We start from the raw sequence: 25,642 nt of genomic DNA on the forward strand, positions 1-25,642 counted from the left end.
CACGGTGAGGAAACACAGGAAGTAGCATCCCCTTTTTTACCCCCAGCCAGGCCGACAACGTTGAGCATGTGTATAGAACCATTAAAACCATTGTAAAGATAAGCGCAAGGATACGCTTGCGCTCCAACCCTAAGGAGGAGAACACGAACAAAAGGACGAACAAGAGGAGAAAGAAAAAGGGAAGAGACCGACCCTTGATCGTAAGGGGTAAGGGCGGGACAGAGGCAGGGGTAGGACGAAGAAAAAAAAACAAAAAGAAAACAGGGGTGATATGGTGTTATACTAGGTAAAATATAACTATTTTCTAAGTTAAAACCGGTAAATAAACGTGAGCTGGAAGACAAAAATTACGAAGGATAACATAACGCAGGAGAAGGAGCTGGCTGGTGGGCCAGTTGGAAAAACGGAAAATCAAACGCGCACACCGCAAAAATGTGGCAAAAATCAAAATGAAGGAAATGAAGTAAGCAGCAAGGCCCATTGTTTTCCCTTTTCTTTTGGCTCAGTTAGATGCAGGTGGAAGAAATTGTTCGAGGGTGTGGGAGAGAGTGATGATAAAAAGAAAGCGGGAGATATCCGTTCGGTAGGAGGAACAGCGCGTGGGATGTAACAACGATTCAAAAGGACGAAAAATGGAAAGCGAATCAAACGGGCGATATGGAAAAAGGAAAACATGCGTGCGTGTGCGAGGTGTTCGAATTGTTTTTGTAAAAAAAAGTGGTAAATAAATCGGAAACAAACCCAAACAACTACTGCCTGTGTGTGTCATCACGGTTATGAAAGAAAATGGAAAGAAAAACCAGTTTGGCGTTCGCTTTTCACGGCCTTTCTATGCCTTCAAAGTCTCCACTCAACGATCGATGCGATTCCGTCATCAATTGGCCCATCTGGTCCCGAAAACTAGAAAGAAATCGGTTAGAAATCAACGTCAAACGAGCGCGCGCCGTTTCGATCGAATCGTCGTCGCGTCGACAAAAATTGTTTTTTCGCGGCACCGAAACTCGATCTCAGATTGCGTATTTTTAATAGGGTCGCATGATTTGTAGGAGGTAACCCGGCGCACAGCTGGTACCGATCGCTTGGTATCTCGATGTCTCGCTCTCACCACCGTGAGTTGGATGTGGGCGCGCATCACTCAGCGTGCGCATATGGGTGAGCGGTGAGATAGCGTGAGAGCGACCGGTGCTCACTATGGTTGACTCGCTCACTACTGCGCGGTGTATGGTGTGAGGGCGAGAGCACTTTTTCTGGTCGAAATTGTTAACCCTTGCATGGTCAAGAACAAGCGTATTGATGAAATTTGTGTATTTAGTGCGATTTAATTAAATTAAATTTGGAAAAAATTGCATGGGGATGAAATTGTTCGAGGGTGTTAGAGATTGATGATTAAAAAAGAGAGATATCCGTCGGTAGTTGGTACAGCGCGTGGGGTGCAACAACGATTCAAAAGGACGAAAAATGGAAAGCGAATCAAACGGGCGATATGGAAAAAAGTGGTAAATAAATCGGAAACAAACCCAATCAACTGCCTGTGTGTGTCATCACGGTTATGAAAGAAAATAGAATGAAAAACCAGTTGTCGTTCGCTTTTCACGGCCTTTCTACGGCCTCATATGGATTTATTCAACCTACTTCTCTAACGATTGTACAAACGAACAAACGAACGAACGCAGCATGCAGCAGACTTCCGGTTTTCCGGTCTTACGGTCCTACCGGAGGTACTCAGCCAGCTCGAGCGTACGAGCTCCGGTGCCAGCCTGTGCAAGATAGAACCGTGCCCGGTACTTGCCACCAGTTTTGCGCGAATAGATCGTGTCCATCTCCTTCACAACGTCGGCCAGAAACGCGCGTTCCACCAGAGTCACGGTGCATCCGCCGAATCCGCCACCGGTCATGCGCGATCCTAGCACTCCACGGGCGCCCAATGTCCCCTCAACCAGCATATCCACCTCGTGGCAGGACACGTCGAAGTCTTCACTCAACGATCGATGCGATTCCGTCATCAATTGGCCCATCTGGTCCCGAAAACGAGAAAGAAATCGGTTAGAAATCAACGTCAAGCGAGCGCCGGCGAATCGGCGCCGACAAAAATTGTTTTTTCGCGGCACCGAAACTCGATTTCAGATTGCGTATTTTTAATAGGGTCGCATGCTTCGTAGGAGGTAACCCGGCGCACAGCTGGTACCGATCGCTTGGTATCTCGATGTCTCGCTCTCACTACCGTGAGTTGGATGTGGGCGCGCATCACTCAGCGTGCGCATATGGGTGAGCGGTGAGATAGCGTGAGAGCGACCGGTGCTCACTATGGTTGACTCGCTCACTACTGCGCGGTGTATGGTGTGAGAGCGAGAGCACTTTTTCTGGTCGAAATTGTTAACCCTTGAAAGGTCAAAAGCATTCGTATTGATGAAATTTGTGTATTTAGTGCGATTTAATTAAATTAAATTTGGAAAATAATGAATAATGAGACAATAATTAAATCATGACCTTGATTGAATGCTTGGTGATAAATATGGTGAAATTGATTACGAATTTATTCTAAAACATGCGCAAAGGGCCAATCCAATCAAAGTCAACCCTTTGCTATGAACGAACAAAAACGTGCCCCTTCGAACTCCGAAACGTACGCAGTTCAATTTGCCAATCAATTCCCCTACCCTTAATCGAGCCCAAAAAAGGTCTCCCTAAGCCCAAAAATCCCCAAATCATGCATAATAAATCCCCACATTCTTTGAAGCAATTTGAGCCGCTCGAATCACCATATTGAGGCTTTCCACCACACGACCGGCACCGTAATTAATAGCACCTGTCCCGGAATGTAACGCACGGCACGGCGAAGGCTTACCTTCACAAAGTCCTTCGCTTTGAGCGCCTCGGCCGCAGCCTCCGTTCGCTGAATCTCGGTGATAACGTGCCGGGCTCGGCGTATCAGGACCTCACCGGCGTTCTCGAGCGCTGCAAAATCGAAACGGAAGCTTAGGTTTGACGCAATCGGATTTAAACCGCCGATCGGTCGGTTTTTTGCCGATTGTGGTTGGTTGATGGCACTCACCCTTCAGATGGTTTAACGTTGCGTCACGATAGCTCGCGAGCCCCATCAGTTCGAGCGCTTGCTGGCATTGCTTCCGCCGGACCGGGTATTCGCTCGATGATAGCTCATGCTTTACGCTCGAGTTGCAGATCAACACCGCCAGGTCGGGGGCCTCGAATGGGATCGGTTCGGTGGCGAGGTTGCTGTGGGTGGGTGGGATTTGAAAGCGAAGAAAAAAAAGCAAATGAAAGCGGCTCCAAAAGCTGTGGGTGCTCATTGGAAGCAATGAAATAAATCCAGGCAATTCACACCCGCGAACGTGGCTTGACTCGCGAAAGAAAACGCTTTTCACGGAGCTGAATGGAAGTTGTTAATTTTACGACACTCATTACATGCCAGCTGGAAGATTGGTGCATTTTACGGCGGAAGAAGCGCACATGGATTCTACCCGCGAACGAGCGAAGATTCAGTGAAGTAAAAAGGAATTTCAACTGTGATTGCTACTGTAGTAAGGTTTTGAAAATGAGCTGACTGAGCCATATGCGAGAATCAGGCATATTGTTTTGATTGCATTTGATCGTTAAGAAAAATTGTGCTAAATTTGCGAATTAACAACCAAACAACAGGAATCTCTTCCGTGTCCTGTTTTGTAATAAAATGTTTATTATATCTTTGAAAGCTGATAAAAAAAGCGTCTCATCAACAACCACACCCGGAGCAGAGGTGCACAATTCGAACCACTCGACAAAATCATGGCATGCTGCTTTCAACTGCCTGCGGTTACGCTTCTGAACCTCCATCAGCGTGGTGTGTGACGTTTCCCAGACAACGAATAGCTGCATCTAGCAGGCTTCTGTGTTCCGCCACCGAGCATACCGCGAGATCGACACACCGACGTGAAGATTGAGGCCGATTTCAGCTCATCGTGAACCGGGGATTACAAACGGAATGGAATTATAACGCCAAGGCACCGCAGCCAAATACGCCTAAGCTGCCTTAATTAACGTAAATCGGAGTGGCAAGGACGCGCTTGGGAAGGGTTTCGAACTACGGGGCATAATTTATGAGCCGCGGTTTGTTCGAGGGAACACAAAAACAGAGCATTTAATCTCTCTCACCTATCCGGTGGCCTTTTTGAACGTTGGAGTATGCGATTTAGAGCAGTAAAACCGCAGCCTGAGCGAGGATGGATGCATTTTTGTTATTATTTGCTACTCTTAACACAAAATTCTAGCTCCCGTAATACTTCGAATGATCGCTTGCGAACCCAATCTCGAGTGGCTGTTACTATGACTGCAAGATATGTTTTACATTCCACGTTTCATCCGCTATTTATGCGACCTGTTCGTGCTCTTAGCTCGCTAGAGAAGTCCCCCCCGGGATTCCATCGCATTCCGTCATTCCCAGCTACAACTCGCACTACAAAGCTGTGCTACTCGAGTTACTTCCAGCAAGGACACGACGCCACATTCCACCGCCTGCTATGAGACGCTTCGTTCGATCGGACAATCGACACGGCGCGTGAAAGTACCAAGTACCGGGCGCCTCCATCATGCGCAACCGTCACCGGAACCGAACGCGCTCGAATGCACCAAAGCCACTCGGTTTGCCCTCTAATTTGTCCCGCACGTTCAGTACTGGCTGCTGCAGTAATTTCTTCAGCTCGGATGGTTGCTGATCCGTGCCAGAGGACGGTTCTTTTGCTTCAGTCCTCGACCCTTGCGTACGCACCATTTTCTCCGGTTGCATAATGATGCATTCCGGTCGAAATGCAACACGCGGCTGATTAGCCACCAGGCACTGAACCTGGCCTGCATTTGAATCTCTCTCTCACTCCTGTACAAGGCTTTGACCGGAGGCGGAACAACAAAGTAAATGTTGCACACGAAGCCAGCGGGTATGTTTCGAACTTCCGCTTTCCGCATGTTGACATGCATGCAAGCTATCCTGCGCCTCGTGTGGACCGTTCACCCACTGCTTCCGGTGACATTGTGGTTTCCAGCAATGGCTCCAGCGTTTCCGGTGCATTCGATTCACAGTTCCGAACCACCGGACCTGCAACGGGGCGCAATGAATGGCTTCCCGTGTGGGTTTCGACCGGAAGCCGAAGCAAATGTCCTACACTCCCTGGGGTGGGGGTTTTAGGGTCATTTGGAATCGGACCCACCTCGCTAGACGACACCTTTTCGTGTCGACGGATGTTGGTGCTGCTGCTGCAACTACTGCACGCTCATGGCACGCTCGGTACACCGGAAGAAAGATAAGACCGATATGACAAATTGTGTCTTGACATGTCGGATTAGGTGGGACGGTTTCAAGACGGCCGGGTTGCATACCGGGGAAAAATACACACACACACACACACACAGTGCTGCACGAGATAATCTTCTACGGTCACGGAAAAGGAAATAGTTGAGCGTTAGTTTAGATTAAATAATTCTACATGTGACACATTTTGCATGGTGTAAAATGTAAGCAAACCGAGGGTGGTAGTTTCAATGGCTTATTCCACCACGAGTGAAGCGTAATTGAAACCCTACCGAATCGCAGAAATCACGCTAAACGCCTAAATGCACGCCCTGTTCGCGGTGGTAAGCACAGTTGACGGTGCAACAGGCATTTAATCCCACCCAACCGGCTGTTTGTTGTTGAACCCGATCGAAAGAAAAGCGGCGACGACTCCTGAACACAACCGTTGATAGAGAAAGGATTAGGACGACGGTTCGGTCGGTCTCGTCTCAAGTTTTATTGCGTTCCATCGACCAAAGCAGAGCGCTGAAGCGTCGAGAGCGCCACAAGCTCGAACCACGACGTCCACTCGCATCCGTGCCAGCAAGCCGGAAGCTTACGGAAACGATGTGGACATCCGACAAAACCTGCACACATCCGGTGAAATGGAAGGGCAGCCCTTTTTGCCCGCAGAGTGATGGTGGTGCCGGTTTTTGGAAGACAATCTTTGGGACGCACAACAACGAATATATTACCCGCTTGGAATTAAGTCGGTCCAGTTGCGTCCAGCGTCCTGCCGGGGGGGGGGCACACACACACACCCGGTGCACTATAGTAGACCGGCAAGTTTGGGATTAGAGACGGATGGCTGTCAGGGTTCATTTGTGCACCTTAATTAAAGAGATATGCATCCCTAGCGGTACGGTAGCGTGCACCATTATCCTCGTGCAACTTCGCCTGATCCGGAGCCGTGTTTGTCTAAGGACACGTACACTCGATATGGTTCATCTCGGCTGCCGTTGACCGAATGGAGAGCGTTCCACCGTACCAAGAGATAGCATTATGTCAAGTGGAAACCCCTGTCCGGGTGCACGGCTCAGAATGACCAGCTGCGGGCGTATCCTTGGGCAACCCATAAGCGAAAGGATTAAACTCGCTGGTGCTCTGACATGAGATACTGAAAACGCGCCATTTTCACACCGAACCGGACAAACACACACACACTGGTGCATCCTCTACAACACACCATGCGTCTCGAGCACGTCACGCTCGAGGATAATGCTTTAAAATCACAAAATTCACCCCATGCCTTCCCGTGATGTCTTTCCAACGGGCACGTGTTGCTCAACGATGGTCAGTAATCGAAGCATGCATGGGGAAAGGCCAAACATAAGCCAATGCCACGCCCGGGTTCGAGATCGGAAGCCTTCGTCGATGGTGCTCGATTCTTCGGGTGGCACAAAATAAATCCCCGCGATGAAAGAAATAATATTGCAAAACTAAGCGCTCTCGCTTATGTCGCTCTGTGCTGCGCTGCATCCTCACGATCCATCGGTGGGAAGAATCTCCTCCGGCTCGTACAATCGGGCGCCATTCTATGACTTTAATCCTGATTACTGCAACTCTTCGGAGGGTTTCCTCTCGTAATAGCTTGTTGAAAGTCATCGTGGCGTAGGAAAGGATTACATTTTAAGGTGTGGTTTTGGAGCCAGAGTCCTGTTCGACATGGTCATTTGTAAAGCAGTTAAAACGCTTTCACAAGAGCCGTTGAAGCAGCGAGATCTAATTCATATGGCTCGATTTGCCACGTGTTCCATATATCCTTGATACATAATTCTGTTACAGCCTACAACTAGCCGCCATCTTTCAAATGAATCGCTTCCGTGACGTGGTTGAATATTTGACGAATTGGCAGGATGATCAAAAAAGATTTATAATCACATGGGTCAACTATAGTTGCAACACTCACCGACAATCAATAAGCATAGCGTGATCCGCCTTACCACCGATGGCAATCAGCTGGTCCATGATGCCACACGGAACGTTCGCGAACGTATGCTCGGCCCGTTGGCAAAGCTTTGCCGCCTCAGCAAAGCTAATCATTCGAGGTTGTTCGAGGTACGAAAAGAAAAACAAATTGTATTATTAGCGCTTGCTACAAGTTAAAGACAATATATTACTTGCCATCACTTACCTATCAGCCTTTTTGCCAGTAAGCTGCTCGAGAAACGTCAACGTTGCCACTTCGAGAGCAGCCGAACTGGACAGACCACTGCCAACGGGAACGTTCGTGTGGATGACCGCATTGAAACCCGGAACCGGCTGGCGAAAGTGAAACATCACACCCTTCACATAGTTCAGCCATCTGGAGGCACAGAAAAAGATTAAATTTCGATCATCATACTCGAGTAATATTGACAGACAAAGAGGTGAGGTAACCAGAGAAAATGTAACCATAAAATGGCGGCGACAGGATCATCCTTTGCGGAATGCGAATCATCATTACCATCACAAATGAAAACGGCACATTTTTCACAGCTAGATTGATTCCAATCAAACGCAACCAAGCGGTCAGCAAAGTCGCTCATCAGCGGGCGAGAACAAAGGCATCAAATTTCAATCTAACAACTCGATTTCAATTACATTCTGATGCGGAAATTAGCTTTGCCCGTGTTGCCCGTTCACAAACACGCAACACACCACCCTTTTGATCCCTTTTCTCGGTAGCGATAAACAATGTTCTGCTTCCGATGCAGCTCCGTATTACTTGCGACGGGACTGCGCTGGGGTTGTTGTAATGGCTGAGAGGGAGGACTACTGCTTTTCCCTAGCACCACGAATGACCGATTGCTTCCGGCCTCACTCGAGTTCGGGGCCTGGGTGGGGATGGACAAATAAAACAACAACAAAAAAATCGAATTAACCCAACGCTGTTTCGACTCGCCAATTATAATGATTACGTTTGCAAAAATGTTTCACTCGCACGGGGCACCCGGGCATTGATTACATAGTGTGCGGGTTGTGGGGTAAATTGGAAGCGCGTTGGGGGCAGCTGTTCGCTGCCGCATGCCACAGGTTGAAGCATGCTAATTATAAATGCAATTAACTCGAGCCACCCAAATTAGTTCAATCCGACTGATTTCTCTGGGACAATCTGGGGGTGGCTGGCTGGCCAGGGAAGCGGTGAGAAACGAAACTGGATCAACAAATGGGTCCCTCGTCCTTTTGGCCAGGGGTAGCTAAGAGGAAAAAGAGGGTGGTTCAATTTTACTATACGCTTTAAATGGCAGCATAATGAATGCATGAATCATATTTTTCAGTGGAATTTATAACAATTTTTTAATGATTTTTTTTGTACAAAATCTGTCACTGTTTTCGAACCTCGAGTATTTACCCAACCGATATTTTTCCATCACAGTGTTATAATTCGTGGAAATTAATTGCGAAACCTCAACCAGAGCGCAAAACGCTGACAACGAGAGGTTTTAGCATGCAAAAAAAAATGAAACACTATTCATCCGTAAAACATTTTTCCACGAACATGGGTTATTTGCTTCCATTGAAATGAAGCGAGATGATTCCTTTTACAAAAATAAAAACACGAACACGGACACGAAACAAAAAACGTCCACATTCGCTAAGCCGGCGCACCCTCGCACCCGATTCTAAAATATTTCACCCATCGAAAATTCAATCGCGCATAAAAATACGCCCCAGCTGGCCCCGGGTGGGGGTGATAAAATAACCCACCCTCTGCGACGGGTGGCGTCACATAATCGGCACAACGCGATCGATATTAACGGGCGCATATTCACCAGCCGCGTTTTCCAAACCCTACGCGACCCACGCGCGATTTCCACATTCAATAAGGCGAGTGGCTGGCTGAGAAGCGGCTTAAAATATTTGCCTCATTGCGAAACAGATCCCATAAGCGATGTATCACCGACTTAATCACAGATAATCGCCAGCCTTCGAGCGCAGAGATCCCGCGGGTGTCCACTAATAATCCACCCGGGACCCGGGACCCAAACTGGCCGATGGTGATCTCGTGCCCAGTTTTCTCCCCATTACTGTGTGCCAGCGTGTGTATAGTTTGGGGGAACGGGTACCGATTTTCCACCCACACCTCGTGTGCGTTTTCTGGGCCAATGCGTGGGTGATATAATTCCCGGTTAATTTGGCAACAAACGTGGGACGGTCGGTGTACACAACGCCAGCTGTTGCCGACCAGCAAGGATTACGTGTGCCAGAACGTGGGTGGGACGGGAACTTAATCAAATTTTATCTTCCAACGTTGTGCACCCCAAATGACACATGTTTTCGCAGGCAGACAGGCAAACTTCCCGCCACACGAGCCACGGTGCATAACATTGGCACTGCACTTGCACCGATCGGATGCAAGCTGGAGGCGAATGACGACCACACGAAACAAAAAAAAAACGTACCCCCGTAAAAGCTTTTTCGAATGTGTGCTTTCTCGTTCTCACGGTAGCCATCACCACCATGTTCACGCCCCTCAAACCCACCGCCGGCGACGTGGTACACGTGTGGGAAATTAATCAATTTTCGGTGTTACGCTGTTTGCGTGTTCGGCTAAATCCCAGCAAAACCCACCGTACCCCGACGCAGCGTGGAACAAAAAGGGAATGCTTTTTCCCGGTGCCGATCTGTTGGATTTTTCCCTTCCAACCAACACCAGAAAATCCACCGCGGCACCGGCAAAACAACAACAACATGAACAAAAACCCTAACACATTGCGCGAAAAAATTCCCCACGGCACCACGTCTAAGGACACCGATGAGGCGCACACACACACAGGATCCTCGGACGGGATCTCGGCGGCGCGATTATGTTTACCTCCGCCCATCCGCCCATCCTCCGCCAGGCACGAGAGGTGGATGCGATGGAAAGTTTGCATGAATTATGCACACGTTTGCACATTCATTATGCGCGCGAATTTTCCGCGAGTTTTGATGTCGTATTATTTAATTTAAATACATGAATATGAAAATGAACGCGCCATTTTTCTTCCCCACGTGGGTTGTGTTGCGAGCAAGGAAGGCCGCGTAAAAGGAAACGCAAACATGGCCCCCATGGTGCTTTTGTAGGTTTGGACAAATCGCACAAAAAACCGAACGAGCGCGACCACAAGCAAGGATCCGCAAACGTGGGCTTATCCGGGTGGCCGAGGTGTAAAAACACTTCAACAACAACCTACTCGTGAGGGTGGTGTTGCTGGTGTTGTTGTTGATCCTCGCGAGCACCGGTTCCGTACACCGAGGCAAACACGCGAGCCCCTTTCCAGCTGGCCAGCCCAACTCAAGCCCAACCGATTCGCGGTTGCTTGCTGCAGTGCGGAATTTCACGCACCGACCATGTACCGGTGGCAAGTGTTTGTGCCTGTTTCGTCGCCACTCGGGCCACTCTCCACATGCCATGCATGTGCCGATTGGCTCTATATATGGCGTTCGCTATCACTTTCGCGGCATCGTTCGGGAATCGCGTTCGGAAAAGCCCCACCGAGCGCTCACAGGGTGCAAATGCAAATTATGCGTGCGAGAGGCCGCAATCCGGCGAAACGGCGCCTAATTAATTAACTGCCGCGTGTCCACGAGGTACGACCGGCGGTGACCGGAACCGTGACTTACTTGGGCGATCCTTTCGTGATGGCGCTGCTGTCGAACTGGGCGCGTTTCGAACCGTCCTGGATGCCATCGGAGCAGGTGACCACGTCGCACGTCGAGTCGGTACCATTCCGCCGGCCAACGATCACCGTTCCCAGCTGAAGGGCCTATCGTGGGACGTTGGGACATTTTTGTTTTTCCACCATCCCGCCAGGGGGCGTTGCGTTCGGGAAGAAATTAATGAGAGTAAACAATTAGCACAGCGGACGCTACCATCGCTCCATGGTTGGGGTTCTGGGGGGTGGTTTATTTTTACACGATCCGCTTCCAAAACCGACTCGAGCCGTGTAAATTTGATTGGTGGGCTAATTTTACGTGAGTCACACATTACGTAGGAAGCTGGATGTAATGTTGCGCAATGTGAGCACATTAAAATCAAACAAACATTAGCAATAACAGCGAGCGTCGTTTATGGCCACTTCGCAAGCAACAAAAGGTACAGCTGGAAAGGATTTAATCTAAATTATCCTTATTGGAATTTAGTCAGGCTTTGCTGGTCACAGTTTTAACTCGTTCCCAGAAACATCAACATGCGACAACATCTCGGATCGTCGAGTAATTGGCAAACACTGATCATGATCTCGCATCGATTAGAGAAACGACTCTCGTTCGCAAGCCCCAGTCCATGGTTGGGCAAGCTGAAAAAAGGACACAATTCAGCAGGAGATGTTCCAGGAATGATTTCCATCCCAAAGCTGAGCTTGAGAGTCCAGGAGTCCTCGAAGCTCTCGTCGATACAAAACACTCCATATCAAGATGCTTGTAGGGCTTGTGCAGAGATGAATGTGATGAGAATAAAATCTGTAGCCTGGTTTTCGAAGGGTTTCGAAACCTCCCCGGGTGGGTGGTTTAAGAGTACGGCTTATGTTTTAATGCCAGTTCAGCGAAACCTGGTGAATGAGTGAAACAGCTGCCCCGCTGGGTGCTGCCATTCTCCGTGCAAGTGGCGCCTGTACCGCTAGTGATAAAAATGCCAACAAGTGTTATTCTTTCATCAAACGCACCAACGAGGCCTGGTGCGGCAGATAAATACCCGGCACCCATGCTGATAACGCCCAGTGCCTGTCCGGCGACTGGATTGAGCTGATAAATCGATTGCGATGAAGTGCTCCATTAATAGCACCTTTGGCCATGGTTCGCACCATTTCGCGTATCGCATTCCATTCCATCCCCATCCCACCAGCTGGCCTTTGCATTTGCCCAGGGCTGTGGGGGGAGGGGGAGAATGTTTTATTGCCGCTGTGTATTCAATTTTCATTCGTTTCCACACTTTTCCTCCCCGTGTGTGGGTGGCAATGCGTTGAGTTTGTTTTCGCGCTGTTGACAGAACTTCCGGCTTTCGAGCCGTTGTCGTGTCATCGGGGCCTTCCTCGGTTGGTGCACCGTGGGTGGAGAGTTGGAAAATTTATTGACACCTGACCGTGTTGGCTGATGACTTGGCCACACAAGCGGCTGGTTGATTAAATGACGGGTTGTCGGTGGTGAGGAAGCAAGCCATTGCGAACAGGATTGTCGAACGAAAGCGTTAATATTGATGCGATTGTGTTTAACCAGCTTCTCAAGCTAATGTGGAGGTTGAAATAACATTCCACAATAAACCATTCGAAAAAAGGTGGTATCCTGACTAAAATTACATCACCTAACAAGGGATAAAAAAGCTCATATTTAATGCGACCCACCATTTCTTTTCTTCCATTTGCATCTGACGCACGATGCTCCCAACCACGTGGGAAATCAGCTCCAATCATGGTGGGACAGTCACCAAGCAAAAGCCAGCCACTCGGCAGGACCCTAATAATTGCTTTCGCTAAGCTGATTGGTGCCAATTTGCGTTTAATCATGCACCAACCCCCGAGCCCGATACTCCCAGCTCGAATAATTGAGCCGCAAAAACCAATCTAGAGCTTCACTTGGATTCACAAAACGTGATCTCCTGTACGGCCGGAAATTCTGCTTTCCCCCCCCTCCAATCCAAGCCCTCTACACCACAAAGCCCGCCTCCCATTCCTGACGCACTGTCAGCATCTGTCCGATTCCGAATGACATTCAACTCATCACCAGGTGGTCAGGATTCGGTGGGGTTTGACAAGGCAAGCGAGGAGGAAAAAATAATACCCCACCGATTTTGCACGCAGGAAAGGTCACCTTTTGCCGCTCCTCGTATCCTGCACAGGAAGGAACACGGGTTTTTCTAGTGTTTTACATCCCTTCCCATGCCTGCGGGTGGTGTCAGCAGGGAGTGAATGGTGAACAAATCCTTAAAATGACTCCCATTTTCCAGCAGGGATGCACCGTACCCAAACCCCGTAAGCCCCCCGACACGCTCTCACTTACCATCGGCAGGACGAAACCATCGTTGTAGTCGACATGCTCACCGATCAGGTTGACCCGACCGGGGGCACAGGCGGCGAGGTCCGGTTCGGCACCGAACGTGTTGCGGAATGTTTCGATTGATGTTTTAACAACCTCATCAAAACTAATTACTCTCGACAGCATCTCGATGTCGTCCTCGGGATTCCTGCGAAATACATGCCAATGGCGGGGGCGTCAGGAGTGTACCGACAGAGAGAAAGAGAGAGAGAGAGAGATGGGTTGAATGACACGGGAAACTACATTACAACCGCGCTAATGATCCGGTTCCGACCGGTGGACCGTGAAAGGGGCATACCTTCGGTATGCTTTTTATGGGATGCGATTTGATTTCGTGCTGTGCTTGAAACGAGCACCCCCACGTAGATGGCATTTGGTTTGGGGACATTTTAGGCAGGAAAAACCCCGCACACACACGCCATTTTAATAAACGGGTGAAAGACGACAAATTAATTAAATGAATATTTAGGCAACGGTGAACTAGTGAGGTCACCAAGTGTTGGGTGTTGTTGTTTGTATGGATCGAAATGCCCGGAAAAGGACAGAGAGACAGCAACAGATTTTTCCGCCTAACCAACGCAACCATCCCAACCTGGCAACCACCGAATGCAACCGGCGCAGTTGATTTGAGCGCGTGGGAGCATCCAAATGGTCACCTGAAACGTTCAGAACCAACGCCAACCGACGACAGAACCTTTTCAGCTATGCACTCACGCGCTAGCAAAACAAATTTAGCAGTACTAATTGAATTTTGTGAAACAAACGGGCGAGACAAAAAAAAGGATCATAAAACTTATGAACGCAACACCCACAACTCCAAAGGGTACCGACGAAAGCACGCAGCACGTGGAAATGAAAACAATCAATCAGGCAAGTAAACACGGTTTAAATTTGATTTTCCTTTTTTGTTCCCTTCGTTGCGGCTCACTTCGTGCAGAGGATTTTTGTTTTGCTTTACCGCCATCGTCCCCAAACACGAAGCGAACGGGGAGGCTAAATTTTTGCTCCATTTAATTACCGGCCTTCGGTGGGTGGGTCACGGTACCGCACCGAAGGGACATTTCTCAGAATCTAGAACACATTTATGAACCGATTTGCGCGCTACCACTCTACCGGACACGCCACCAACAACCATGCACACCCGTGCTGATTGGCAGGTGATTGATTCAATAAAATGCTCCATTTAATACAGCTCAGATGATGCCCGGAGCACTCTGTTTGCCCTGCCGGTTGCTAGTTTTGTGTGCCCTTTTGTACCACTGCTACGTACATGTTCTGGCTGCTAGTGGCCGCTAGTAAACCGCTCAATTGTTTTGTTGTTGTTTTTGATTTGCTCCCTGTCAGGGTCGTCGTGGTAGCGCTCGTCGCGTGCAAACCGACCAAACAAAACCACTGTGGCTGCGATGCTAGGCGGGCCGATATCAACTGATGGTAGTACCAAACGCGGATAACGCTTAAGTTGATGTGAGGCAGTCGCCACAACCGGTAAGTTGGGCTCAGCTGGCCACCAACACGCTCCAACGCGACCGACCAGCGAAAAGAGTGTCACACGCACTTCTGCCGCGGGTGATTAGAGCAAAACCACTACCGAAACACGCTGATAGTCGTGCGGCGATTAGCGCACCGTGCTGTCATCGTTTCCCGCAGATGGCGCGGAGCATTAGACGGAGATAAAACGCCACATACACAGGCGGCCGTAAGCTATCATTGCCCCAACGATAGGACTGGAATCGGTACAGCTGATTATGGGGCTTTTCTATCGGTCGGCGGTATGTTTGATGGGTTTACATGTTCGTGCACGATGCGCACGATGGGTGCTTATTGAGGGCGACGATGAAGTGCTGGTGCAATTCTGGCAGTGGTTAGTGCGTTTTCCGGTGCTATCTAGTCAATTAGCAGATGTAATAAAAAACATTACCGGGGGATGAGCATTAAATGGTCGAGTAGCCCTGTTGCCGTGTACGAAACGCCTAAATGTATGCAATCCCAGTAACGTGTGGTTGAGTTGCAATTCGAACTGGATACTTAGGCTCTTAACACGTTTTTCAATTCCCACATGTCAATTTCATGAAATCAACATTCAAAATAAATTGTATATTTCTAATGAAAATAACACCCTCATTTGCATGTAACTAACCAATTAAAAAAAATTAAGTCTAGCTGGTTTTCCTAAAACCAGTCGTGTGATGCTGGCAACCTCATCCCATAATATGTTAGTTATTGAAACCATATTCACTAGCTAAAAATCATGAAAAAAGGAATGAAAAGAGTACTGAACAAAGAGAACACAATGTGTTCGCACGGAGCAATTATTCGCATATTCAATCTCTAATTTGTGAAATCCGTCCAATATTTAAACGAGCATCAATCTCATCTTATGAAGATCGCTGAAAACCATCACTCCGAACGTTCCACCCAATCGAATCGAGCCAACTGTTGCCTGCGAAACGGAACGCGATGAAACCGGAACGGCGCATAACGATTGAAATCCTATTACAAGCGCTGGTTCCTAGTACGCAAACCGCGGACTAATTCGCAAAACATCCAGAACAAGGACGATCCACTCTCCAACGTGCGCCACGTTACGGTTACGTTACCGACGCTCACGCCTCGTTGGAACGATTTCCACGGCCTTTCGTAGGTCCCAAAGGACAGCTGTTCCCCAAACGGACCAACCCTCGGACAGCCGCTTGCGCAAATATTCAATCACAACCAATCATCCTTCGCCCCAGTTCGCGCACTGGGCTCAGAAATAGAAATATTGTCCTCGACGGGCGTACTCCGCTTGCTGCCGCGATCGTATCCTTTTTCATCCTTCGGTGAAGCCACGCGAACTTGAAAGGGAATGGCGAAGGCAAAGCACTAATCTTCCGCTCGGCCGGCATCGAGAGAGCTCGTGCGTTCGTGCCGGTCGTAAATCCTGTAATTTATATTCAATTTCGTTTTCCACAATTTCGGACAGCAGGCGCCTGAATGGATTTTTTTGTCTCGTTCACTTTCCCTCCTCTTTGCCATTTGCATCAACAGTAGAGAGACCCGCTCCGGTCGTCTGCTTTTTTTTTATTCGTCTTCTGGCGACCAATTTTCAGTGCGTATTTGGCATAAAAATGATTTATTTATTTTCCATGGCAGCGCTCTAATGCCGATGCGATAGCGCGACAGTATTGACAATGCCTAGACGGTTAGGTTGTTTCGCAGAGGCATCCCTGAAAGGGCACCTCTTGAAGCCGTTTGTCGCTGTCGCGTTGGTTTTCGTCACCCGGGTGATGGCACATAATTGGCAAAAGCGGCAAAATATTCACGGAAACAACAGCGAGCATATTTCCGATGCCACTGGAGCTGGGAAGCTGGAAATGAGGGCCTGAAGAGGCCGTCCGGGTTCCGACGAATAAGCCCACTTCCCAGTGGTTATTGCACGGTTGTTATTACATCAAAGGATCACTGCCTGAGCTCAGTGGAAGCGATAGGCAGGCCAGACAACGCAAACCGTGACTTTTCAACCAGCCGACAGTTATTATGCCGCTCGGCAAAAGGATGTTTCAAAGGTAGAATTGTTTCATTGTCAACCACCAAACGAAACACGTTCCACGCACATATTACAAAGTGTTCTTATGAATGCAATTTTCCATCGCACTCAACTTGTTTCTCCGAAACGTCTCTTGACCTTTTGTTGGCGAAAAATATCGTCTACGCGTGATACGCCTACATTTCCTAAATGGAAGCAAATAACGCGATGCAGCCACAGCCTGATGCTGGCATTTATTTATTATTCGACAATATTTGCCCGCTTTGTTTCGCATTAGGATCATTTTTATCTAATCTTTTTCACAGTGGCGACTTCCGAGAACTAGCCATGGGTTTATCAGCGGAAAACAGCACGCCTGGATGGCACACTCCGGTCGAGATGCTGTTTACCTTCGCGTACGTTTCATCCAAACAGGTAAGATGAATGTGACTAAAGCTGTTTGCCTCTTATCGCAGTCGTGCGCGCTTTGCAATAGCACGCAAACATATTGCGGTGTAGATAGAATTACTCTGGCATTACCAGCACGTACGATTAATCGAAGGATGTTCTTGAACTTGAATTAAAGCGATATAAATTATTCAATCCTTTTCGCATTATGTTTCATGTTTTTATCTTATTTAAACAAGCTAAACACAAATGGCTCTGACATTAGTGGCTTCTGTTATTTTCATACCAATTAAAGCAAAGATTGCGTAATCTTTTTGCTGTCCTTTTCCTTCAATCCAATAATACCCAGTAATTGATCAGTAGTAGCAGCAGTACGCTGAATATCCTTTTTCCAACTGGAAAGGTCGAAAACAAAATTAAAGGTAATGAATCCACCCGGTGCTTAACGATCAACCAGCACAACCTCTCCAACGTGCGTAGAAACGTGGTCTGCGGTACGATTCCCGGAGCCAACCTCGTACTAAGATGGATTCACGAGGATAATAACAGCGATGATAAGAGCCCTAGTCCTCGTTGCAGCGTATGGTTGACTACCATAATCAACAACCCATCAAGCAGCTCGAAAGCTATTAGCCGCTTCCGTAGTACACATCACCTTTCACTTAGCCGCAACTTGGGAAGGGAACTATCCGTGTGTAGACCAAAAATGCACCCCACCTTCCAGGGACGCGCCGCTAACGACGCATCAACGGCACTTTGGCGGACAAACTGGAGCTCCATTCGTCTATCACCGGAAGGAATACTGGACCGTCGACGGCGAAAGCGATACCGGAACCGCGAACGACCTCTACTGCTTGATCCTTGACGCTAGGGCGAAGTTCAATACCGGTTCCGCGCAATGGTAGAAGCGTGTCTAGTCAATCGCCCCACTACCCGAACGGGTTGCATCGATTCCGCCGAACCGATTCGTTACGCCTCGGAACAGGTTAAACCAGTACCGGAATGAAGCGGACCAGCAACATGCCTACCGCACGGTCCGGCGTTCCACACTGGCATTGGCAATGGCGATGATGACGTACCACTGGAACCTTCGGTACTCGCTCAAGAAGGGGGATAAAAAGGCCGGACCGGACCACACCCGCCCAGAGAAGGAAGCCAACCGCTTCAAGGGCACGCGCTAACGCTGGTGTTGGTAAACTGGACCTCGACTGGGCCCTGCTGGACCAAGCTAGTCCTACCACACGCAAATGCAATGCTGCTGCTGCTGCGGCTGCTTCGTTATATGCACGTCAGCCTTCTCTCGTTCTGTGCCACTGGCCGTGTGACCGGCTTTTCCACGCGTAACGTCAAAAACAACCCCTTCGCGGGTGGCTCCACCCCATCCGCGATGTTAGGGGTTGGTCTCACCACGTGCTCGTACGCGATCGGCGAGTAGAGGTTGACGTTGCACCGCGTATGGGGCACCACAATAATGGTACGATGGTGGCAATTTTTAATCGCAATATGGCGCCGCATCTTTGACCTGTCAACGGAATCATCGAGCCTGTTGACGCGTCTCGTGACGGAGTAGATGGTGGCCGTGTTTTTTTTTTCGCTCACTTTCCATCGACCTCTAGATGACCTCAACCGCTTGGGTCGAGCCTGTCATTGTGGGTTTGTCAACGCCGCTCAAAATGGCAGATAAGTCAACGATCTACACCGTTTGGGCGATTCGGGGTCAATTTTTTCATCTCTCAACTTCCGTCTACGAAAGTAAGATCAAGCGTCCCGAAACGGACGTTTCGCCGTTCGATATAAACCTGTTGCCCGAACATCAAGGAATTATATGCGACACCACGGACACGTTTCCAGCCGTCATTTCTCGGACAGTAACGACCATCGCGCTCCATGGAATGCGAATTAAGTGATTCTAGCTCTAATACAAGACACTCAAGTCGTCGCACGTGCGATGGCGATGAATGTTCGCGCATAACAATGGTGCGCGGGTCGCGATGCATCCGATGCACCCTCACAAGGCCATTGCAGGTGATCTTGAAAGCTGACAATAAAATCTAATCTTCGCTGGTGCAGTTTATCACCCTATGTAGCTCATAAATTAATGTGATTGAATTCGATTAAGGACAACGATGCTCAACCACAGTAACAGCGATTTAGGATCAATTGTCCTTGCAATTCTAATGCGACCTCGTAGAAGGTGGAGTGATTTTTGCTACCGGTTTTCGTAGATGCGTTTGCGCATGCAGCTATCCCACGGCATTATAGCTTGCAACACACATACTCGCCGTTCCATCTCACCCGAAATGCGCCACGCTTCGGTGCACGTGGGGCACGGCACTCTCACGTAACGTCTTCCTTATTAATTTACGGCCCTCCCCCGTGGCAGTTGGGTGTCGTTTTCACTATTTTCGCGACCCACACCCCTAGCGAAGCCGACAGTTTTATCTTCTCATCATCTCCTTGGCCGCAAGTTGGCAATTCGCGAGCCTTTCGTCGGCACACATCACCCACACGGTGTGCGCAAATGGTGCCGAACCGTGTGAATTTTGCGGTGGAAAAGTTGCCGTGCCAATATGCTTCCCGTGGCTGTGCACAGTAGTGAGTTTATCGTTACACAAACCGGCGCGTGCAGTCAGTCAGATCAAATGACACAAAACTTCGTGTGGCGGGCTGCAATCGAAAGCATGGTGTGCGTCCGTCAGCTGTGACTGCTGAGGTGTGCGTGATGCGAGAGTTTGCGTAAATTCATCACGATCCGTGCGAGCCGCGATCGTCTAGCGCGGTACCAACCCAGGCCAGTGATCGGTCAAGACCCGGTGGTATCTAAGCATCCTCTCACCGATCTGCCAACCGGTTGTCAGTTGACAGTGGGACGTTGGAGGCAAAAAAAAACAATGTGCTGTTAACACGTGTCTTCACCGCTGAATCCGTGATGAAGTGCAAGTGAATCGCTGCAAAAAGCAGCAGCTAAAGCTACGCGTGCGTACCACGTCGGAACGCAACCGACGCATTTCCCAAAGCGATTCCTGACGTGCCGGGAAAACCGCCATACACGAACGCACGGCTCTCAGAAGGCGCTGGGAGATTTCTTAATTGAAATCTTGCCCTGTTCGCCGGAAAGCGCATCATTCCCTTTCGGTGGAACCGAGCGCGCGTATACCGTGAGGCGCTTACGTGCCAAACGTGCAAACAAAGGAAGCGCACCCCTTATCGGCACGTCGGTGAAAAGCGAGTGAAAAGCGAGCTAGATGGGCGGAAATTCTAGCCAAGCCGCGAAACGTGTTGAAAGGCCCCGCCGGTAGAACTTGGACGTTGCCTCCAGCGTGTCTTGCTCGAAAGGTGGACTTTAATCGCACCGGCACATTAACGCACGTTGAACGCATCCCCACGGGCACGGGTGAGTACTGTGGAAAGGGCATTGTGGAGTGGTTGGCCAGTGGGGTTTTGAGATTGACCTGCCGTTACGTCGGTGAAGTTCCGCTGCCAAGGTGCAACGGTGCAACGCGCCAAACCATTTCCCGGTGCAGGTGCAACTGGGGTTGGGAGAGAGAGAGCTCATTTCACCCAGCGATGGGGAAAAACGAACATCCGTTAGAAGCGTTTATAACCCCACCACCGTGGTGAGGTATTTTAAACACGCCGCACAAAACATTGCGACACCACGCGTGCAGCGGAGTGGTGTAAATTATTTTCTTACCGTTTTGTTTTTAGAATTTCGCAAGCACTAATCTTGCGGTCAAGTGCAACGGAAAAGCAGCACGATGGGTAGGATTGGGTCGCAGGGGTTAGTTCAACCCCCAGTTGTTCGGTATTCTTTCCCACCGGATCGGCCAAGCGGGGAGAGATAGTTTCACCGAAAGACGAAACTATGGTGGAACGTATTCTAGTGAGTCAGCAGAATATAAATTGGCTGCCTAACCACGGTGACGCATGTTCTCGTTCGGCACGCAGCTCTTTGGGTGCATGAATCTTGCAAAGAAGGAAACCCAAGTTTAATTTAATTTTATCAATTTAAAAGAAAACAGTTATCTGATGTTTATTTTTTAGATTTAGAAGCAGCATTTTTTCCCACACGATATACAGAGCACACTGTGAATATACACAATAATAATTTTCCAAAACAAATAATCATTCAAAGTCTATCCACGCTACCAAGTTTAAATTCTTCGTTTCGAAGTGCAAATTATCATGCCAATATGATTATGTTTTCAACAACGTCTCCCCAATTCAACCTAATCGGATTGAGTGTTTTCATGAGCGCCCCAAAAACTGTCCCATTAACACCCCTAAAGTGGGCAACCGATCATAACAACGTAATGATAAACCCGCCACTATCAATCTGTTGCGACGAGGAGTGTGAAGTCTCATTTTGCATAGCACGGGTTGCGTCCAGAGATTGCGTGGTTCGAGAACCTAAGAACTCCGTAAGGGACCTCTTCAAAGGAGAGGGCGAAAATGAAAAAAAACACACACACACACGCGTACGCTAAACGCAGAAGCGGGAACATAAACACCCACCGCGATCGGTGGTGGGCGCGGCCGAAAACATACAATCAGCGCGAATTAGCTTTATTGCTATTATTAATCCATTAAGCGGGACCGCCATGGGACCCATCATGCATGCTCGGAAGCGCAAGCTCGCTACCAGAGCGTCCTAGCGCGGCATCTTCAGCATTTCTACCGAACTACGTCATGTTGTGGAGGGAAAAAAGATGTAATAGCATGGTCGTCCGAAGGGCTCGCGGAAGGGCCAAGTAATTCCATTCACGCGAACCGACCGCGCCAGGCGAGCTTTTTTGTTGATTGTCAATAGATATCAATTAGCTGTCGGTTGGGCGATATATAAAAAAAGAAGCAGAAGCGATTGCTGATTTCGCCTTCGATATTTCGCCCCGGGAATGGGTGGCCCGATCGGATCTCTTGCTTCTTCCAATCCCATCGATGGTGGGGCAGGTAAAACAGATAAACCCATTAAGGACGTTAATCGGTGGCCCGGCGACGCTGAGGATGAGAAGTAGGAAGCGAATTTAGGTTCATTTGTTGCTAAGCGATCGCCATTGCACGTGTACTCCATTAGGCGTTCGATTCTCGAGTGATTGCCAGTCCTTTGTGCTATGTGCCCCATTGATGATTGGGGTTGTAATGGCGAAGGTAGGAGAGAAAAAATATCAAGTACAGACGAAAAGCATTTAAGCGGTTGAGTAAAGTAGCAATCACTGCGAATTTCTTCTCCAAAGTGGACCAGCAGCTTCGAGCATGATTCTTCAGAAAAGGAAAAAAACCGACCGGCACGTTTGAGTAAGAGCATAAAGTTGATTAAATCGAGAAAAGTTTAGGTCCGTTAATGAGGCTTTTGGAAGGCTCAAGAACCCGCCATTCACCTGACATGAGGCTCGTGTAACGAGACGTTGATTAATTTCGATGCATAAAGCAGCGTGCAGTAATTTAAGCCAAAGAAATTAGAACCGGGCAACATGTGTCCCGGATCATCAAGTACCTTCATTATTAAAATGTTTATTTTTTCCATCATGCCCGAACACCGGTGACCGCTCGTTCGCCCTCTCTGACGTCCACTACTGGCGTGGCAAACCTGGCGTGCTGCTGCCGGTGCACGTTGGTGTGTTCTTTCAGTACGCACCCGTGTCACAATTAAGCCCGTCTCGAACGAGTGCAACAGCACCGTGGTGCCCTGCTGACGGGAGCACTTAATTAGTGTCTTGTTGTAATTATGATATTATGCCATGTTCTTGTACGCCCGTCCACCGCTTATCGCGACAAGTCACTAGAATGCTAGCGGCAGGGATTTAGTGACACCGGCTGGAAAAGCTTTTCACGTGTAAATCTTCGGTACATGGTAAAGCAAAGGCAGGGAAAAAAAACTTCACCCTCAAGTCTTTTCAATTCAAGCAAATTCATTCCAGTTACGAGACTTGTGCCTGCTCTCAACAGCCTAAAAGAAATTGTAAAAAAAGAGCTCTCATCTCCGAAAAGATTAAATAATATAACGCAGGCAGGACGCGCCTGTCTTTTCCACTACACACTCTCACGATTCCATTTGGCATTTTTACTCCACCAACCGGTGCCTAGCTTCCACCAACAACTTGACACAAGAGCGTGCTGAATATTCATAGTAATAAATAATGATATACGAACGGAACATCCGTAACTGAAAATGTCACTCTGCTTGGACGCCGGGAGATTGGGCGCACTTTGCACCGGGCGGAATGAGCTTGCAGAAAGCACTTGACGAAGAATAATTAAAAGCTACCGACATGATAAAAACGAGCCCTTCTTTAGGCACGCTGCTCTTCCTAATTTGTAACCAGTTGGCACTACTTTCAAGCACCCGGCGGATGCACAGCAAACAGTACCGCGCGCTCGGCCGTAAGTTTCGTAGTGGATGCTTTTGGGGTTCTATAGTTTCTTGTTGTTGTTTTATTTTTGCATTCTGTAACGCAAAACTTCAACACAACTCGACGTTCCCACCGTTTGCTGAGCAATTTCAATTTTTCCCATTCCGTAAATTATTCATTTGCATCTGTTTTGTTTTACATCGGTACTCGTTGTCTCCCGGTGCAGAACTTGTGACGTTCTTTTAAGCTCGTGCTCGAGTACAGTTTCCAATGGTACCCGTCGTGCAAACGCAGTGTGCATCACATTTTTCAGCATCACGAGGAAATAAGAACACAATAAAGCGTATAGTTACGTATCCGCACTCTAACCGAGCTCGGAGAGCAAAGAACTCCATCTAGAATTGCGGAACGGCGTTGATTAATGCCACGGTGAGGCCGATGAAATGTTTTTTACGATCCCAATAGCCGCAATCTAATCGTAAAAAATACTCTTCAAAACGCAAGCAGCACTACTTGGCCCACGGTAAATCATCAGGCAAAACAATACGATGCTGATTGCATTACGTTTCAATCGAGCCCGTTACGTGTGGAAGAGCAAACACAACGGCAACCGACAAAAAAAACTTTTTTCCAAACCCGTCAAACCAAAATCTTCTCCCAAAATCGAGCGCTGGCATCGGGATGCGGTTTCCTGTGCCGTTAGGTTCGATTCTAACAAAAATCACACAAAAGCAATAATCGGTACGTGTTCCACGCGCGGCAGCAAGAAGGAACGGCCAAGGGAACATCTTTTTTTCCCGGACGCACCACCAGGGGGTTGCTTTTAGGGCCACCACGTGCGAAGAAAGCGGTCCAACATTATTCTGTCACGGTTGGACGACCGCCGGAGTGTTGCCTTTCTTCCGTACCGCGTTTATGTAGATGTATTACATTTTTTTCTCCACCATCTCGTTCGAATATTGAATTACACCAAGCGGTGGGCTATAAATGGGGTTGGCTGTTTTATTGTTGTCGGACTTCACCCGTCGGACCATAGCTCAGATGCATACGCGTGCGCGCAAAATAAGAAAAAAAGGTCACGGTACTGAACTAACAGCCTTCCGGCCCACCCAAATCCGCTGCGAACGATATGCGTTCAAAGTTTGGAAAGTAAGCTCCGACCATTTCTCTCGACCTTTGTTTGGTTTGACATGGGGAATGATCCATGGAGCAAAGCGAAGATCCTCTCGAGAAGATACACGACTATTGCTCATAGTTTGGAGCTTTCCCGCACTGATATTCGTACACCAATTGGAAGGTGATGGCATGCATACGCGTTGGAAACGGAAAAGAAGAGAAATCTTAGCCCACCTCTGGAAGTATAATGTCAAACGCGCAAACAAATCGCACCGTCGAGGGACCTCTATTTCAGCTAGTTTCAGCAGTTATCTCCACAGCAATTGATGACACTGATTCGCCGTTTTGTTTGTTTGCTCTGCCAACTCAACCACACCACACGCGCGGAAAAGCTCACCCAGGTGTGTCACTGGAGCGAAAAATTCGTCACACAATTTTCGAAGAACCTGGCCGCGTGCTCTGGATACCAAGCAATCACTTAACCCACCGGCTAGTGCCCGAAACGAACGCGAAAGCGCACCCACCGGAACGTAACGCGGGCGCAACTGAACTGATTATTGGCCGGTGATAGTTGCGTACGCCCGTCCGGATGTCACACACCGCCAAGCATACACTCCGGAGCGTAGAAGGTCCCTCCAGGCAGGCAGACAAGACGCCAAAGCCCCAGGCAGAGACAGACAAAACTCACTGGCGCATGTGTTGGGGAGCAAGATGGAAAGGAAAACAGTGAGGCGAATGTAAACCAACCGATCGACCTCGACATAAGGCTCCAGTAGCTACCATCGATGGCCACCTCCATCATCATCATCATCATCATCACCATCATTACCGGTACTCGATCCTCTTATCAAACCAGCCTGCCTGACTGGCCTGCGCCCGAGAGATCGCGCGTGGACGCTTGCGCGTTGTTTATTTGCCCGTATGGTGCCGAGTCGAGGGCAGAAGTTA

At 48.8% G+C, this 25,642-nt stretch overlaps 1 protein-coding gene across 1 annotated transcript; it reads right to left on the reverse strand.

The window, feature by feature from the left end:
* Window positions 1–1,589: 1,589 nt before the first annotated feature.
* On the reverse strand, window positions 1,590–24,999 carry LOC128730475 (galactokinase-like). The gene is made up of 8 exons (XM_053823522.1): window positions 24,929–24,999; window positions 13,280–13,463; window positions 10,910–11,052; window positions 7,455–7,625; window positions 7,230–7,355; window positions 3,053–3,234; window positions 2,846–2,955; window positions 1,590–2,015 (listed from the first exon to the last, which is right to left on the reverse strand). The coding sequence occupies exons 2-8, from the start codon at window positions 13,439–13,441 to the stop codon at window positions 1,710–1,712; spliced, it is 1,200 nt and encodes a 399-aa protein (XP_053679497.1). The 5' UTR covers window positions 13,442–13,463; window positions 24,929–24,999; the 3' UTR covers window positions 1,590–1,709.
* Between the last annotated feature and the right edge of the window lie 643 nt (window positions 25,000–25,642).

Source organism: Anopheles nili, chromosome 2, assembly GCF_943737925.1.
Source record: "Anopheles nili chromosome 2, idAnoNiliSN_F5_01, whole genome shotgun sequence".
Taxonomy (NCBI): domain Eukaryota; kingdom Metazoa; phylum Arthropoda; class Insecta; order Diptera; family Culicidae; genus Anopheles; species Anopheles nili.

Coding starts and splice junctions, on each gene's coding strand:
- LOC128730475 (XM_053823522.1), bottom strand. CDS start 13,441: ATGCTGTCGAGAGTAATTAGTTTTGATGAGGTTGTTAAAACATCAATC. Junction 11,053..13,279: donor ATGGTTTCGTCCTGCCGATG/GTAAGTGAGAGC, acceptor GTCCCACGATAG/GCCCTTCAGCTGGGAACGGT. Junction 7,626..10,909: donor ATCACGAAAGGATCGCCCAA/GTAAGTCACGGT, acceptor CTGTGCCTCCAG/ATGGCTGAACTATGTGAAGG.